The 17,726-nt window shown below is 50.3% G+C and overlaps 1 protein-coding gene across 4 annotated transcripts in view; it reads right to left on the bottom strand.

Moving 5' to 3' along the window:
• PIEZO2 (piezo type mechanosensitive ion channel component 2) overlaps positions 1–17,726 on the bottom strand; it is a 347,028-nt gene that overhangs the window by 60,019 nt on the left and 269,283 nt on the right. For all 4 annotated transcript variants that reach the window (XM_068562415.1, XM_068562416.1, XM_068562413.1 and 1 more), the window contains 10 exons: positions 14,289–14,465; positions 13,873–13,998; positions 12,285–12,485; positions 11,499–11,703; positions 11,302–11,403; positions 10,077–10,242; positions 8,227–8,470; positions 5,938–6,034; positions 4,701–4,860; positions 894–983 (listed from right to left, as the gene is read on the bottom strand). In XM_068562415.1, the coding sequence (XP_068418516.1) occupies positions 894–983; positions 4,701–4,860; positions 5,938–6,034; positions 8,227–8,470; positions 10,077–10,242; positions 11,302–11,403; positions 11,499–11,703; positions 12,285–12,485; positions 13,873–13,998; positions 14,289–14,465 (1,568 nt within the window). The remainder of the gene's footprint in view (positions 1–893; positions 984–4,700; positions 4,861–5,937; positions 6,035–8,226; positions 8,471–10,076; positions 10,243–11,301; positions 11,404–11,498; positions 11,704–12,284; positions 12,486–13,872; positions 13,999–14,288; positions 14,466–17,726) is intronic.

Below are 17,726 nucleotides of genomic sequence, written 5' to 3'. Positions count from 1 at the left end.
TGAACCGGATACAGGGAAATTCGGGGTGTGTTTCCAGTGCTGTCTCTGGTTAGTTGTGGATTTTAAATTGTATTTTTTTAATATATATACTTATTTATTTATTTATTTATTATTTATTTTTGGTTGCGTTGGGTCTTCATTTCTGTGCGAGGGCTTTCTCCAGTTGCGGCGAGCGGGGGCCACTCCTCATCGCTGTGCGCGGGCCTCTCACCACCGCGGCCTCTCTTGTTGCGGAGCACAGGCTCCAGACGCGCAAGCTCAGCAGTTGTGGCTCACGGGCCCAGTTGCTCCGCGGCATGTGGGATCCTCCCAGACCAGGGCTCGAACCCGCGTCCCCTGCACCGGCAGGCAGATTCTCAACCACTGCGCCACCAGGGAAGCCCAGTTGTGGATTTTAAGTCATCTATTATATGGGTCATCAGTTTCTCCCCAAACAGACTGGATTACATTATGTCTAGAGATCCTTCCAAAGTGAAGAGCTCTGTATTTGTTCACTTAACCCACAGATACGATGGACTTCAAGTGAGTATTACTGGGAACGACCCGGTCTCATTCATTAACTGTTTAATCTTCACCAACACTCAGGTAGAACTGTGAGTCCTAATTTTAAAATGGAGACTGGAATTCAGAGAATTCGACAGACCTGCCCAGGGCTCCAGAGTAAGCATCTGAACTAGGACCTGACATTGGTCTTGCCCATGGCGGCCCCCTTCCCCCCACCCCGATGCTCTCCTCCTTTGGACCATTTCCATTTCAGTCAACACCCAGAGTAAACACCTGGGCAGTTGTGAAAGTTACCACAAATGGATTCCTCAGGGCTTGGGGCTCCCTGGGAGCTGAGAGCTGGCAGAATGGGACCAGGCAAACCCCAAATAAAAGGAAAGCATCCTTACTGCCTCTTCAGCTGGTCCATTGACTTTTTCTCTTCCTCAATTCTTGCCTTTACAGCCTTTACAATCGTGGCCTGGAAAAGTTCAGCCCCCCTAAAAGAAAGTCAGAAACATGGAATAAATGGGCATTTTTATCGGTGTTACCCACCTTCCCCTGACAACGGTTACTAAGGGCTAGAAAACATTTCTCTGGGGGCAGCTGCCTGGCTGGGAGTGGGAGTCCCTTCCCTGTGGATGGACACGCACCGCCTCCTGCCTCCCCTGGGGGGAGGGGCTGCTTACAACCCTGCGGACAAGAGAAAAGAAAACGGTGTGTGTTTTCTGAGACTGTCAAGGCCTCTTCAAGCCTCTTAAAGCCTGTCCCGCCGACCTGCCCTCATTATGGTCGTCCCATGAGGGGGACATTTAAGGAGGGGTGAGTTCAGGTTCGTTTTCTACTCAGTAAGCAGGAAAGGGCGTGGAGCAAGCTGGGGCTTCGTGAGGGGAAATGCAATGGGATGCGCCGTCCAGCCCCCTCCCTTTGATTCTCCTCCTCCTGTCCTTTCATTCCCTTCTGTTCCTTCTCACTTTTCAAGCCACTTCCAGGTCCCCTAGAGCTCATCAACTTCTCAGTATCCTCAGCTCTGTCCCATTGGGGTCCATCCCATCAACCTGGCAAATCCCAAGTCTGCGGGAGCCCGTTGCGATGCCGGTCCTGTGCTGCCTGATGACGGGGCGTCAGCGGTGCAGGAATGCAGGGCTGGGCAAAGGATCTGGCGAACCGCCCCCTCCCCCATGCCCCGCAAATTCTGCTTTTCTACAGCGGCTGTTTCAAGCTCCTTACACTCTCCTCAAACTAGAATTCTGTCAAGGGCTTTTCACTCCTGGCAGACGACCCAGCTGCTTGCTTTCCAGAGAGAACAAAGTCACGAGGCAATGATTCTCAGCCTCCTGCCACCCACCCCGGATGCCCTTTCCTGCGGTGACGTGGAGGAGGTGACAGCCCACGCCAATGGCCAGTGCCTCCCCATCTGCAGCCTGAGGGGCCCCGGCCTTCCCTCTCGGCCCCTCTTCCTGCATCTCGACCTTCCCATCCCCACCGCATCCTGCCCACAGGCATGCAAACATGCTCGGGTCTGCTCATCTTAGAACCATGCACACCCCACGGGTTTCTACGCACGGCCTTGTATCACTGTCCCTGCAGTCAGATATCCTGCAGGCACCGTCCCCAAGCCGTCACCTCAACCGAAACTTGTTGGTGTTTGGCTCTGACCCCACCTGTCGAGGTCACTGATTTCAGCGTTCAGCCTTGTCTCTGTGTATCTCGTCTACTGAACTTCCGCTCTGAAGCGGCCGTCCTCGGGCCCACACTCTCCTACTGGCTCAGACTCCCCACCCATCTCTGAGGTGTGACTGCTCCCCAGGGTCCTTGTCTCACCTCCACATTCTCTCCGGGCAGCTCCAATCACTCCACTGCCCCAACACCGTCTGCGTATCGATGACCCTCAAGTCTCCTCACATCTCCAGACCCGTCCACTCAGCTGCCTGAGGGCTTCCCGACGGGCTGCGTGTGTTTCACAAGCTCACGAGACCCACAGCTCCACAGTCGGAGCCCATCTCCGCTCCCGGCTGAGAGCTCCTCAGACCCTCTACCTTTGGGGCTGTCCCCCACCACCTGCTGAGGCCAGAATCCTGGGCACAGCGCCCTCCTCTCTTCCCTTCCCATCACCACCTCCCTGCCAACCAATCGATTTCCAGCTGTGCCAGTTTCACCTCTGAACTATCTTAATTTATCCCTTCCTGGTTCCGGCCATCATCTCCACCCTGGATCATCAGAGCAGCCACCTAACTGGTCCCTTCGCCTATGGTCCTGCTTAGACCCCATCTGTCCTGCAGCCCACAAGCAGAGTGGGCTTCTGAATGGAGGCTGCCTTGGTCCTGCCCCGTGGCTGGTTGCACACCTGCCTACAATCCCCAGGTGTCCGGATGCCTCCTGCATCACGTGCGTTCCCACCACCTGCCGCGGCTTGTGGACGGGTCCATCTCCCCGCCCGTCTGCAGGCTCTAGGAGGGCACGCAGGGCAAGCATCCACCTCTTCGTAACAGAGCAGGCGGCAACCGAGTGAATGAATGAATGTCTAGTCTTTGGAAGTTGCATTGTGAGTTCAGTGCTTATTAAGACATGGCTGTTTTTTGACAAGCATGAGCTGCACTCTGACCAAAGCCACCAGTTTCTATAACAGGAAGAATATGCTTTGTGAATAATTGCAACAACTTTGAGAAAAAGATGCTGGCTTACTATTATGTCCTGAGTGTCTAAGGACCGAATTTTAGGGGAAGGTGAGAAAGACGCATTTGCTAGCAAAAGGACCGGCTGCTACATACAAGTAAATAAGGTTACTACTGGGATGAGACATTGTGTTCTGCTCTGCAAATGATGTCCTGGGTGTTAGGAAAACAACTGTAATGGTAAATTACTGTCCCTAAATGAAGTCAGCGTCCATCTACATGGTGAGGGCTGAGGGTGCCGCAAGGCTCCTTGGATTAAATGTAGGTGCCCGAAGGGTAAGCTGGGATGACGTGAGAGAGTGGCATGGACATATGTACACTACTAAATGTAAAATAGATAGCTAGTGGGAAGCAGCCACATAGCACAGGGAGATCAGCTCAGTGCTTTGTGACCACCTAGAGGGGTGGGATGGGGGGGTGAGAGGGAGACGCAAGAGGGAGGAGATATGGGGATATATGTATATGTATAGCTGATTCACTTTGTTATACAGCAGAAACTATCACACCATTGTGAAGCAATTATACTCCAATAAAGATGTTAAAAAAAAAATGTAGGTGTCCAACTGGGTTCTCATCCTATTTGGCTCCAAGTTAGTTAATAAAGGCTGGGAATTCTCAGCCTTTAAATGGACCTTTGAAATACACATTTTGCTTCTCCTGGCAGGAGAAGAAATAGGCTCTGGGAACACTGGTGGTATAGAAAGAGAATCAGAATGATCAATACTGGCAATTGATATGATACATGCTAGCATTTATAAGGTCGTTTAGCACCATGGGTCCCATGGGACCAAGGCAGGGCCAGGGTCTCAGAGACAGGCTCGCTCTTGGGGATCATGCAGCTGCCCTTTGACCCCCATCTCAATGGCATCCTCTTTAGTACCTAGTTCTCTTCCCAGTCTTTTCCCTAAACCTGTACGATCGGGGGCAGAAAATGGAAAAAGGGGGACTCTAAGGAGAAAGTAATAATCAAACAGTGCCACTGGCCCAGAGAAGAAAAAAATCAGGTTGTTGGGGGAAAAGAGCCTGAAAGGAAGGGGATAAGGAAAGACAGATAGGAAGGGTTTAGGGTGAGGCTGGAGTAACACGTTCCTCTGTCTACGGTCTGAAAAATAGCAGATGATTATGTTTTTCTCTGTCTTCAGGAGTTTCTTCTTTAAAAGGAGGCGGCGGCAGGGGGGTGAGGTGGGGGGAGACGGACTAGACTCTGGACCGACGTGGCCTATGTTCCTGTTCTGACCGAGGCCAGAGGACCTACTCCCGTGATGAGGTCTGGACCGAGGGGCTCAGACAACCAGTCCATCTTTAACCTTCAAGGGTGTCCCAGTCCTCATAAGGTATGACTCCCTCCATGGACTTGCTTGTTACTCTTCTGTTTTAGATCTTAAAGGCCTTGGGCTAAAGCCTTCTTGGATCAGTTTTCCTGGAAGGGATCTCTTAATTTCTTGTGGGTTCTACAAGCAAGCTCAGACAGGAATCAGAGTGCAATATCACTTTCCGACAGGTTTCTTAAGAGAAACCCCTTGATTCCTTGGCCTGACCCACCTCGAAGCCAGGATCTGTGAAGCTTTTATATCCGCCACGACGTGCAGGAAATAGTAACTCATGAAAACTCTTCTCTGCAGCAGGAGGAAGGCAAAGCATATGCTGTCCCAAATAATCCCTGCTTCCCCGCTGGGTAGTTTACACGAGGAATCATCATCAGCTGGGGCAAAAAAAAAAAAAAAGAAAAAGAAGAAAAAAATTAAAATTTACACCCATTATCATTGTTATTTTATAAACTCTTGTGGCATGATCAGACTTGGGAAATCACACAGGTGTAAGAGCAAACTTCCGATGCACTGAGTCCCTCTGAGTGGATTTATTCACAGCCAAGGGCACACACTTCAAATCCAGTATCAGCACTGATTCACAAGGCTGACCACAAAGTGACCTCTTGCTAATGTAAGGCAGAGGATGGAAAGGGACCCCTCCCACCCAGTAAGGGCCATGGAGAAATAACACCTGCATGTCCCAATGCCAGAGGAAATCTCTGGTACAAAAAAGACACATGTTCTGGGAATGGGCTCCCCCAGGGGTAGCCAGGGGAGCAGGTACGGTCTATCGGAAGAAGGGGTGTCAACAGCACATCTGATCCTAAGTCAGAACAAACTCCAGTGCCTCTTCATCCTCTGCAAAGTGTAGCAAGGATTGGAAGGCAGAATTGGGGGAGGGGTGTCATGTTCAAGGCCCCATCCTGGGTGCCAAGGAGGATGGAGGTGCTGTCCAGGGTTCTGATGCAAGAGGCAGAGGGGCGGAAATGGAACTCCTGCCTCCGTCCAGGTGGGAATCTAACTCCAGACACCCAGTTGCTGCTCCCAACTGCCTTCCCACGGTGGAGGTTCTCTGAGCTTCGGAGGAGGGGGGGTCTGGAGGCAGAGCTACTTTGATGACCGAGATTCCAACCGCAGCAGCCACAGGTGTGTATGGGCATCTGTGACCCTTCCCATCGTAACTCAAGGAAGTTCAAGGAGTTGCTAAAGGTCACACCTGCCCCCTAGACCTGCTTGGGGAGGGGCACAGGGACGTTTGTAGAAGAGGATGAGAGATGCGGTGGCGGGGGGGGGGGTGTGTCCTGAGCACAGATCCCCAGCGTGGCACAAGCCCACAGCTCCGTGCAGACGCTGACTCACGTCCCTTCACCTCTCCCCTTCAGGGGCTTCGGCCCAGTTTTTAAATTAGAACAATACAACTGCCCTTCCTTCGTTGTCCTCTTGTTCCCAAATTTGCTTTTCATACTTACGCATTTTGTAGCCCTTGACTGTGCAGGCCAGGCTGAAAGCTTGGATCAACCAGCAACTATTTTGAACCAATTTTTCAATATAGCCGCATGCTCCTATCTGAAAAACGAAGGGGAAAGGCATATCCTGAAGCTCCGCACCCAGAGAAAAGGTTAATGTCTTGCAATCCCAACACGTGCAAGAATTCCCAAAGTCCCAGTCTGGTGGTGGACGGGGCCCCAAATCCAGTCCCCACCAGGTAGAGCGCTTGATGTTTCACTTCCTGAGGGAGTTAAACTCAAGGAGCAAGGGGAGAACCCTGAACGTGATGCTTTCTGAACTTGCAAGCTCCTCTCTTCCCAAAGAGGAAATCTTAGACCATCGTAGGAACAAGCCCGACTCTGTGATGGCAAATGGGTGAGCACGGATCCAGGACTGGGATTTTGGCAGTTATTTTCTCACGAGTCAGACAGAGTCAGACATAGGAAACCTACGCTATTTGCCAGGAGATGATCACAAACATAAGCTGCCTGGTGTAGTTCTTAGAGCAGGAACAGAGTATGTGCTTTGAGCCAATTCTTTTTCAGCCAGTTCTCTGAGTAAAGGAGACTTCTTTGTGGACTGTCACGTTGTTGTCTCATAACAGTGATTTCTTGTCACAGTTAAGTTCACATCCCAAGGGGGGAAAATAGCCTCCTCCTCAGGGAATATCTTCCCCCCTCTGTCTCCCTGGACACCCCTGAATTCAAGTTTCTGATGGGTTCACATGGCAACGCCTCCAGGAAGCCTCTTCCCAACTTATCTAGGCCAGAAATTAGGCATTCTGCTTTGTATTGCTTTCTTAAAATACTGTGATAATGAGCATTAACAGAGTGTACTGTAATTATTTATAAGAAAGTCTATCTTCTCTTTTAGAATGTGAGTTCCTTAGGGGTAAAATCTGAGTACTATTCACCTCTAGTTCTTCAAGATATAAAACAGCGCCTAGCAAAGATCAGGTCTGCAAACAGGTTTAGAGAACGAATGAATGAATGAGTGGATTCTGCAGCCACACACTTTCCAGGAACACTCATAGGGATCAGCCTCCAGCCGCAGATATCTGCCCATCAGACCGGTTTTAGGATGAAAGGGTGACCTCCTGCCCTATCTCATCCCCTTTCCAACAACTCTCAACACCACCCCACAGGCAAACACACACTGCTGGGGTTGAATTGGTGAATAAAAATCATTTTTACTATCAGCTAGAAACTTAGCATTCTAATGGACAGGACACAAAATAAATTCTTCAAATACATACTCCTGGTTACATAGACTTGGCTTCCCCAGACCTCTAAACACAGCAGTGCATGTGTCAAAATAAAAAAGTCAAATGCTTTCCAGTAGAATTGCCTGGTGAGCTCATCTGTAAGTACCAGGAAGGGGAGAAGCAGGAAATCGTACATCACTGTTCTTCTAATGCACTGTCAGTTACAGCCGGTGAGTAGCAGGCCCTGGGATTCACTTTAAGTTGCAGCTAGAGGTGGATTAACTCCTTCAGCTCATGAAAGGTCGTTGTTTAATTTCCTGACACAATAAATAGTTTAAAAGGTGCCTTTGTGGCCTAAAAGAATCCATGTGATTCTGGCATGACTCGTGGGCAGTTTATCTACGATGCGCCCTGGAACATGGATATTTAATAGAGAAGCAGCCAGGTTCTGTGGACGGGAGGTGTTTGTCTCAACCCTCCACTGTCTTAGCTGCTTTCTAGTCCAGACGCTGAAGCTCAGATCAGCCATAAAGCTTCCCCTGCATCCACCCTCGTCTCAGGGCTTCATAAAGCAGCTGTGCCTTCAGGGGCCCATCCCTCCTCATCCCCACCCCAAGCGGTGTCATGGAGAACCGTGCTCATTCTATTTACACTTCCACAGCTCTTTCTAGGTAAAAGAGTTGCTTTTAGCCGATATGATACAATTTTTGAAGACATCCCATGACTGATTCAACTCATAAAAGGGCCACACTGTATCCCATCGCAGGAATGATCACTGATCGTTCCTCAGAAGGATGGATTTTAATTAATAAAATACATTTTAGGGTTTATTCCTATGAATACATATCCTCTTGTCCTTGAGAGGGTGGAAATGAGCAAAAAGGATTCTGCTTAATATGGTAAAACAACGAGTAATAAATGGTCATTTGGATTCTGAGTTTGCAAGCATCTTACCTGGGGCTTTTAAGAGAGCAGTGTGACAGGCCACGGGCTTTTAATAACCACTGATTGGATCGTTTACTCTGACGCTGAAACCACAAATGTGTTATACAGTGGAGCCACTTACCGACAGTATGTTTTTCATCGTGATCACAAAGATGTTGTATGCAATCAGCCAGTCCCAATACCGCAGGATGCTCTTGATGGGCTTCAGCAGCAAATCGCCCCCAAAGAGCAGGAAGTAGAAGCAGGCCACCAGGTAACCCATGCAGAAGATGCTGATCCTGGTCGTCCCGGTGATGAAGATGATGGTGAGCACGAACCAGAAGAGGTAGCTGAAGATGATCACTTTGGACATGTCCAGGTACGATCTGCAAAACAGAACCGAAAGACGACACAAACAACAACACAAATCAAGTCGGGAGATTCTCGTTGAGGAAGGAACAAATTCACACTCTCCTTCTGACTCTGTCTGGAGGCTCTGTCCAGGCCAGCCTGGGAGCTCTGTGTTCACCTCTCACTGATCACTGCCTGGTCCACAGGAAACCCTCACCCACTTAGTGATGGACAGAGTGGTACCTTGTGAAAACACCCTGTGCATGTTTATTTTCATCGAATTTGGGCCAAACTTCCCACAAGTGGCAACATTTTCTGCCTACTCCCTGAGCACTCAAAACCCTCTCTGTCTTTCTATAGGAGGCCGAGGAAATTCTAAGACACAGATGCCTCTTGGAGCAAGAGAACAGTTAAGAAGGGATTCCTTTCCATGAACTGGAAATTAATGGATTAAAACAAAGACAAAGGTTTTGCTAGAGGTGAAAATCTCTCCTCCAGATGAGAGGTAGTTCTGCCCAAGCAGACCCAGAGCTTCCAGGCTCTGTGCAACAGTTTCTCTGCACCTCCCTCAGCTGACATGTGGGAGCCATTCTTCCACTATAACTCCCTGAAGGAGGCAGGTGCTCGGGCCTCCATCCTCCCGCAGTGAAAGCAGTTGCCGCAGCTTCCCTGGCCTGGGCCATCGGCCCATCTGTATTCACTTAATTACAGCCTCTCAGTTTTGGAGGTTTTGCTTTGGTTGTTTCTCTTCCCAGATTTGGAAAGAAGCACGGAAGAACCAATTGTGGGTCAGATATTTGATAAAAGAGTAGTTATTTTGTGGGAGTTAACAAGTCATCTCTGATAAATATGTGCAACTGTCCAGCATCCTTAGGGAATAAGTTGTGCCTTAGAGGAACACTGTCACATAAGCGAGCTTTTGAACTTTACTCTTCTTAGACTAAAACATTCAACACTTTTAAATGTCTCTATGATTTTTTCCTAAAATATATTACACTCATCCTTGATTTAACACACAGGAGAATGAATAAGATGTCGGTGTTTCTCAGCGTCCCAGGATCACACAGGTAATGTTAGTGACTCAGTCCAGGGGTGAGATCTGAATGCCCACAGGGCCTCCTGATGTGCGTGGCTTAAAGTCGGTGGAACTGGGCTGCTGGCGTGATTGTGTGTGTGTGCGCGTTCAACACGTGCGTGTTAGCGCACCGTATGTTTTCCACACATTTCCCTCCCCTGCCCGCAGCTGTTAATTCCTCCTGCAGGAGGCCCGGTCTCCGCTCCTCAGCCCTGACTTGCTTCAGGTTCAGAAATCATAAAACTAAGCTTGTGAGAAGGACACGGAAACACCAGCCAACACGCTCTGCGGAGGAGCCTCCGGGGCTCCCGGGCAGCAAGTGAGGCCCGGGGCTGTCCGGGGGTTCGGGGGCAGCTGCTTTCCAGAGCCGCTGAAGGCTGTCCACGGAGGACAGAGGAAAAGCGGGAGACTCGCCTTCCAGACCACTGGGCCATCCTGCCCCATGATTCTTGCCTTTGGGGGGTGCAATCAGCGGGTCAGCTCCCCGGGAAAGGCAGGGGGAGCTGGAGGCACGGATTCCGGGGATGCACCTTCCCAGGGGCTGTGCGCTCAGGCGGCCGCGTTACCTGCAGTGGATGAAGTCGGGGACGGGGTTGTGCTGGCTGAACGAGGCCGCGTCCAGGTTCATGCAGATCTCCACGTTGTCACCTGCCATGATCCGCACGGCGGCCTTGTTTTCATCCTCGAAAATCTGCCGTTGTAGGGAGGCGCACAGAAGCAGCATGAAGTCATCTGGCAAGACAGACACGGGAACTGAAACCCCCTGCTCCCCCTCTGCATCTAGGGATGCAAGGAGGGGTCCCCACGGGGTACCAGTGGCTCCTCATCTGCTACCTGAGTTACGTCCTGAGAGTTCACTTCCTCCTGGATTCCAACCTCCCCTGCCCACCACGGGGACGCAGGAGGGACCACAGACGCTCCGGGGCTCCCGGGGGGGAGTCCCTGGACGCTGTCTGCTCGTCGGTGAGTGAAAGCAACAGGCGATGACTAGTCTTCACAAATCTCTTACACGACAATGTTTGTCTGCATTGATCTCCCCCTGAAGCTTTGAGGGGCCACTGAGCACTTTCCGTCATCTTTATCTCTTTACAAGCCGTAGATGCAGGTGTTCTGGCTTTCTTTGTCCTCTCCGTCCCCCTCTGCACTGGTAACCAGACTTACCAGAACATACAGGGCGTGGAGGCTGGTGAGAGCAGGTGAAGACGGCGGCCGACGGGGGCGGGTAGAGAGGACGGAGCTGCCCTCACGGCCGGCTGCCCAGAACAGTTCCCCCTCCCAGGGCCGTTGTCTTTAATCTACACCCACACGTGGGTGGGCAGCACCGTACCTCCACCCCCTACGGTGGGAGCCCAGACCTTAACCTTTGGATGGTCACCCGCCCTTGGACGGGCTCCGGCTGCAGCCCCACTCAGGAGCATCTGTGGTCCGGCTGCGTCCTTCCGGCTACCCCAGCCCACCTGTAGGTGTTATGTCTGCGGTGGCAGCAAGAAGCAAGCGATTTGCCCAGGACAAGGCCTCCCCCTGCAGTCCACCTTCTAGAAGGTGGGTGTGTACAGGTGTGTGGTGGCGGAGAGCGGGGTTGTGCATTGGGAAGTGAAATCATGAAAGCCAACATGGTGCTTCCGATGCTATGCCTTAACTCTGCAGATGTAACAGGGCCAGCAGAAGCCACTAGCAGCCTGGGATGCTGACGCATGGAGACAGCCTGTGACTGTACAGGGGGTAGGGGGGTGCACGAACGCACCACCAGGAGAAGGACGAGCAAGTGGGAATCCCAACGGCCCCACTTACACACGAGGAACACGGGGTTGGGCCGCACGATGAAGTCTGGGAAGTACAGCCACTTGACGATGTTGTCGTTGAAGCTGGCGCCCTTGAACCTCCAGGGGTAATCTGCGGGGTGGAGGCGGGAGGAGCCGGGTCAGGGCGCCCCTCCGTGCCCTTGTCCCCACTGTCCCTGAGCAGGCTCCCGGCGGGGGGGCATTCACCTCGGCACGGGGCGGGAGGGATGCCGATGCAGATGAAGTACTGGAAGGTGATGATGCAGGCCAGGAAGCAGCAGTACTTGGGCCAGATCTCCGCGATGGCTTTCCTTCGGCGCCGGTACAAGACGGCAATCAGCCAGCAGGCGTGAATCATGGCGTAGAAATCCATCCGCTGACCGATCACGTTAACTGACATGAGGAAACAGGTCTGTGTAAGGATGAAAAGAAGCAGAGAGTCGGCTTCACGGGGAAGGGGAGTGGTGTCAGCGGCCCACCCCGAGCGGGCGGTGGAGAGCTGCATTCCTGGGGCCGGGTCCCTGCAGGTGTTCACCTGCGCTGCCTCTTTGGGGGTGTTTGCATCACGGAGACAGAAAACCTGACCAGGTCACTGTCAGTAAGAACCACTTCAAGTGGTGGAGGGAATTACCGCTATGATCTCTCCATGAAACATCACTGTTCCAAGTACATTCTATCGAGGGCAGGCCTACCACACCATTCAGGTCAAAACAGTGCATTTTGGCTAAGGTTACACATCCAGAAGGCACAAAACAGACATCCACACATCTGTAAGACCAGAGATCCCGAGAGGCCATGTCCACTGCCACAGAGCAGGGGACTGGCACCGGGTCCTGGAGACTTTCAACCAGGCCAGGCTAACCCTTCAGTTAGGCTCCTCCCAGATCCTGAGGAGACAGAGACGTGCCACAAAGCCCCAGCGGCCACCTGGCCGAAAGCAGCCACTGGAATTTTCACAGGAAAGAAAGAAAACAGGTCAACAAGGAAACTGACCTCCAGACCAAACTTGTAGAAGAAGTAATTGATGAAATACTTGGCACAATTGACAAGTCCATCATCCAGGTGGAGTCTTGTAATGTCGTGAAAGATGGTTTTAGACACGGGGGCCGTGAGGTTGTTCCGACCGCGATAATACTCCTGATGGCGGTAGATGGTGACCTCAAAGGCCAGAATGGCCAGCATCAGGAGGTTGTTCTGGAAAGCAAGGAAACTGCATGTGATGCCATGTGGTCATTTAAACAATCCCCACGAGATACCATCTCGTTCCATTCTGGGTGTCTAAAAGAACAGTGCATGATCAAATCCCACCTCTATAAAATACAGTCTTGAATTCAATGCTCATTTTCCCTGTTTTATGGGAACAAGGGTGGAGTTATCTCCAATATGCAAATCAGGCTAATTTCCATGATAACAGGATCTGGAACCTCTACACCAAAGACAGGTGATGGTCATGCCTGTTCCTGAAAAAGTACACACTGAACGTGGAAGCCTTGTCCAGTTACCTTGGGATGGTCGTCCAACCTTCTTTGCAACTAAAAGTGAGAAACCCTTGTACAGTGTCCTACAAGGACCCCAGGAAACAGACTGAACTGCCGAGTGGGACTCGCATTAGAGGGGGGATTTTTGAACACCTCTGAAAGCTGTCTAGAGAGAGCAGTAGGTGGAAAAATACGCTGATTATACCACAAAATAATAATAGTGATGATAACAATAATAATAAAATAGTTAACATTTATGTGCCAGACACTATTCTAATCCCCCTTTTCAAATATGTCTGTTTTATCTTTACAACAGCTCTTAATGGTAGACATCATTCATACATTACAAACGATATCTGCCATATGAGCAAAAAACTACAAAGCTACACCAAGAAAAATGAGATGCTTAGCGCACTTTCAAATTCTGGGAGTTGAGTACAAAGGTTTTAAGTGCATTGTCAGCATAATCCATCAAAGTAAAATGCTCAGATTATCCATCAGAATAAAATGTGAATAATCTGAACTATATTGCTTTCCTTATGTTGGTTACAACTACTTGCAATCAAAATTTCCTTTTCAAAGGTATGCTCTTTTTATTTGGCTACCTCTAAACATAATATATGCCCTTGGTTAAAATTTGTAGAATTTAGATAGCAAACATTTCTTGTAACGTGACACCGACTTCTCAGAAACGATCACTGCTGACCATTTGGTATAATTTACTCAGTATTTTTTCTTTGTGTCTAAAAGACTTCATCCTATGAACGGTGTTTTGAAGTTTGCTTTCTTTTTCAACGTTACAGTTATTTTGGACATCTTTCAGTGTCTGATAGTGTCAATCTACCTCTGTCTTTGAGTGGTTTTATAATGTTCCAGTGAATATACTTGTCATACGTTATTCAGTGGACCTCAAACTACTCGATCGATTTCTTTTCAGCATAATGCAATACTGATTTTAATGTTCAGTCGTCTCTTTCAAAGGTGACTGCAAACGCCATGTAAGAGGATGAGGCCCCTATCAAAGCTGAAGTTAGCGTCTCCCGGGAAAGGGCTCCAGACATTAACTTGGCAGACGCACAAACTTAGGGTGACGAAGGCTTTACCCTCAGGTAGACAAGCAAAGGAGAGGACTTCCTCAGGCCGACCCACTCCGCTGGGTCAATGGGGGCGCTGTAGAGCAGAGACTTGTTCAGCTGCTGCAGGGGTATATTCGTTTGGTTTTCATTTGGCTGAAAAGAAGAGAAAGGGGAGTAAGAAATGGCCCCATGGAGTAGGAGAGTTCAGAGTAGTCTCCCTCAGCTATGGCTGGGGGGAGAGAAGACCCACTTCACGGGGGAAATCTCAGCATCAGAAGAGACGGGGCGCCAGGATGCCTCCAACCTGCTGAGCTGATGAAGGCCAGACAGGATGTGCTGGGGATGTGTGTCCCCCAGTATCTGCCTCCCTTCCCTGAAGGCCAGGCAATGAGACACGCCCCCCTGGCCCCACCGCCCCCCCCAACCCCGTGTCTGAGGCTCACCAAGGAACAGTTGACAGAAAAGTTCTCAGGCTTAATGGTCTGCAGCTGGTACAACATTTTGCAGACAATGATCACACATGTCCACACAGTGCAGACGCTTGAAGCCAGGCGGCGGAGCTTGGTGTACGGCAGAGCAAAAGCCCAAGAAATCAAAAATACATAGTTGAACAGAGACACCTGAAAACAGAAAATAAGAAATGGGGACAAAAATACGTAACATGGCACAACATCTACAAAACCTGGCAACCTGACTGATCCTGTTCTGCTGAGTTCAGCAAAGGCTGATTGAGTTCCTTGCATGGGCAAGGCGTGGCCCTGAGTGTTAAGACTCTTATAGGCAGACAGGTGTATAACCAGGTGATGTCAAATAACATAGCAGCGGGAAACTACACGGGTGAACAGGCTCCTGTGAGAACACCCACAGGGGGTCCTTGGCCCAGTCTGGAGCTTCAGGAACATCTCCTGGCAGAGATGACTCCTGAGCTGTGCCTTGAAGGATGCAGAAAGTCAGCCAGGCCAGGAAAGGTGAGAAGTGCATTCCAGGTAAAGGACGTACAAGCAAAGGCAGCAAAGCATGAAGCAGCATGACAGGAGCAGGTGACCCCAAAAAGCTGGAGATTTTGGACTCGACAGCGGTGAACAGCAGCAGAAAGGGAGGCTGGACATACATCTGGGAGCCACGTTTTGATGGACCCTTTACAATCATGTACTTGAACCCCTCCTGCAGAAAGCAGAGAGTGCTGAAGGGCTTTCCACTGGGAAACCCTAGGGAAATATTGCATTTTATTTAGATAGTACAGCTGAGGAATGCAGGTGCATCAGTGGGGTTGCGCCAGAGGTCAGGGGACCAGCTCACACCCACTGCAGTTGTCCAGCAGAACAATGACAAGGGCCCAAACTGGGGTAGTGGGGCAGAGAGGGGGAGGAGTCGGGGGTCTGAGGCGGAAAGTAAAATTAGCAGGATTTGAAGACTGATTGGCTTAGAGCAGTTTGGGGGGCAAGGGAGGAAGTGTGGGAGATGCTTCCCAGCTTCAGGCTTGGGAGCCAGAGCCCTGAGAGGATGGCAGTCCCCAACCGAGACAGGATCTGGGGTGGGCGCAGGTGTAAAGCAGGAAGGCAATGACTTCAACTTGCTTTGAGACCGTGAGTGTGTTTTTCCATCAGGTAAGATGCCCACTCATTTCCAACCGTTCTTCAGAGCTTGCAGTTCACTGAACAGTACAGAAGCACTGCCATCTTATTCAGTCATGGAAAATCCTCACTTATTCTGAATATCGTTAAAATAATATCTGACTATTGTTACACTGATATCATAGAAACATTTAGTATGATCGGGTAGAAATAACCGCAAGCATGCACTTGATAAAACTGAACAGGCACCAAGTGCCAAGCACTCAGAGAGGTATGGTTACCTGTTGGGCTTACAAAGCTATAAAACAAGAAGTGTGGAGACGCCAAGACAGTATTAATTCTGCAGTTTGTTACCTGCGACCCTTCTACTTCACTACTTGTCACTGTCCAAGGCATGGAACCTCTCTGAGAGTTAAGTGCTGAAATAGTACGGCAGTAGGAGCTGCTTACAGAATTGAGGATGAAAGAAATACTGTCCAAGGAAGTGCCCTGTAAACTACAGTCACAAACATAACAAATAACAAAAGTTACATTTTAGCAAGATATTCTGACTGGCCGGCCGACTCCTCCTCCTCCGTCATCAGCAAGTGTCCTGCTAATTGGGGTGCTAAGAAGCAAATCCTACTAAAGCTCCCATAAAATTAAGTCTCTTGGTTATTTCTTTTATTATGTATTTAAGGCACCGAGTACAAAAACAGTACGACGAATTGACATAGGACTTTTAATCTTTTGAGTGATAGAAAAAGATAAGATAATACCTTTTATTAATTAGGTTAATTAACGAATTAGGTTCACGGTCATACATCCCGTGCGGCTCCCTGCCCTCAAGAAACACCCAGGTAGTGCAAGTGAGAACTGCAACGAACAGCCATGACACCGCGACGGCGGGGGTGAGCTGAGCCGAATTGTGGGTGTTGATCACACTGCTGAACATCTAATCCAGGGTTAGGGAAGATGGCCCAGAGGGCATTAGATCTAAACTGAGGCCGGGGGTACAAACAGGAGCTGGCCAGGCAGAGGAATTGCAGGTGTCAGGCCACACAGGCGAGGGGAGCGTGGGGTGACCATCCTCGGGGCCGCAGGTGGTCCATCTTGAGAGCAGTGGGCTCTGAGTCCATTCAGAGGACTCGGCAGCCCACCCGGCGGTTCAAGTGTCTAGGACAGGAAATGGTGAAGTGGTCCAGGCCCAGATCACATGACTGTGAGGATGAGAGAGAGCTTTGAAAGTTTTCGAGAAGAGGATGAACACGATCCTAGTTACAGGCTGGAAAGAAGACCCTGGCCACACAATGGAATACGTATTGGAAGGAGAAAGGATTAGAGCAATTTTGGGAATTGGTTAGAGGATAGCTGTCTTTCATATCCACGGGCTCCCCATCCTGGGGTACAGAGGGCCAGCTGTAATCTCAAAGGGGGCTGAGGGAGAGGTGGCGGGCTCAGCCGTAGAGATATTTCGTGGAAGGGGCTTTGGGACACTCAAGAATGAGGTCCTGTCCAGTTGTCCCTTGGAGATACGGGTCTGGAGTTTAAAGAGAGGACGGGTTTGAAGGTACAGATGTCCGTTCATTGTATGGAGATGACACATGGAGCACAGGAGCTCCTGACACAGCTGCCGAAAGTCTGGAGTCAGTAGATGGGGCTGCGGACGGAGCCTGCAGGCCCCTGAGAGAAGCTGGTGGGGAGAGGGGAAGGGGACCATGAGTGAGACAGAGGGAAGGCCAGGAAAGTGTTCGGATTTGGAAAACAACGGCGGGGAGAGCTTCAAGGATAAGGAAATGGTCACCAGGATCCAATGACCTGGAGAATCAAGTTAAATAAGGACTGAAAAGCTCTGTCACGCGGGTATTTTTGTTTCTTATCGTGTTACAAACAGGAAAACGGGGAGTCAGAGAAGTGTGGTGCTTCATTCAGTGCAATCATGGTTGACAAAGGTCTCCTCATGTCCCCGATGATAAGAATCTCATGGAACATACATTTTAAAAAAATGACAGATATCTAGGCCCCCACCAATATCCAACGAGTCAGAATTTCTAGGGAAGGGCTTCCCTGGTGGCGCAGTGGTTGAGAATCTGCCTGCTAATGCAGGGGACACGGGTTCGAGCCCTGGTCTGGGAAGATCCCACATGCCGCGGAACAACTGGGCCCGTGAGCCACAACTACTGAGCCTGCGCGTCTGGAGCCTGTGCTCCGCAACAAGAGAGGCCGCGATAGTGAGAGGCCCGCGCACCGTGATAAAGAGTGGCCCCCACTCGCCGCAACTAGAGAAAGCCCTTGCACAGAAACGAAGACACAACACAGCCAAAATTA

Source organism: Eschrichtius robustus, chromosome 14, assembly GCF_028021215.1.
Source record: "Eschrichtius robustus isolate mEscRob2 chromosome 14, mEscRob2.pri, whole genome shotgun sequence".
NCBI classification, from domain to species: domain Eukaryota; kingdom Metazoa; phylum Chordata; class Mammalia; order Artiodactyla; family Eschrichtiidae; genus Eschrichtius; species Eschrichtius robustus.
Note: the sequence above shows the minus strand (reverse complement) of the source record. Positions and strands in the feature narration are given on the sequence as shown.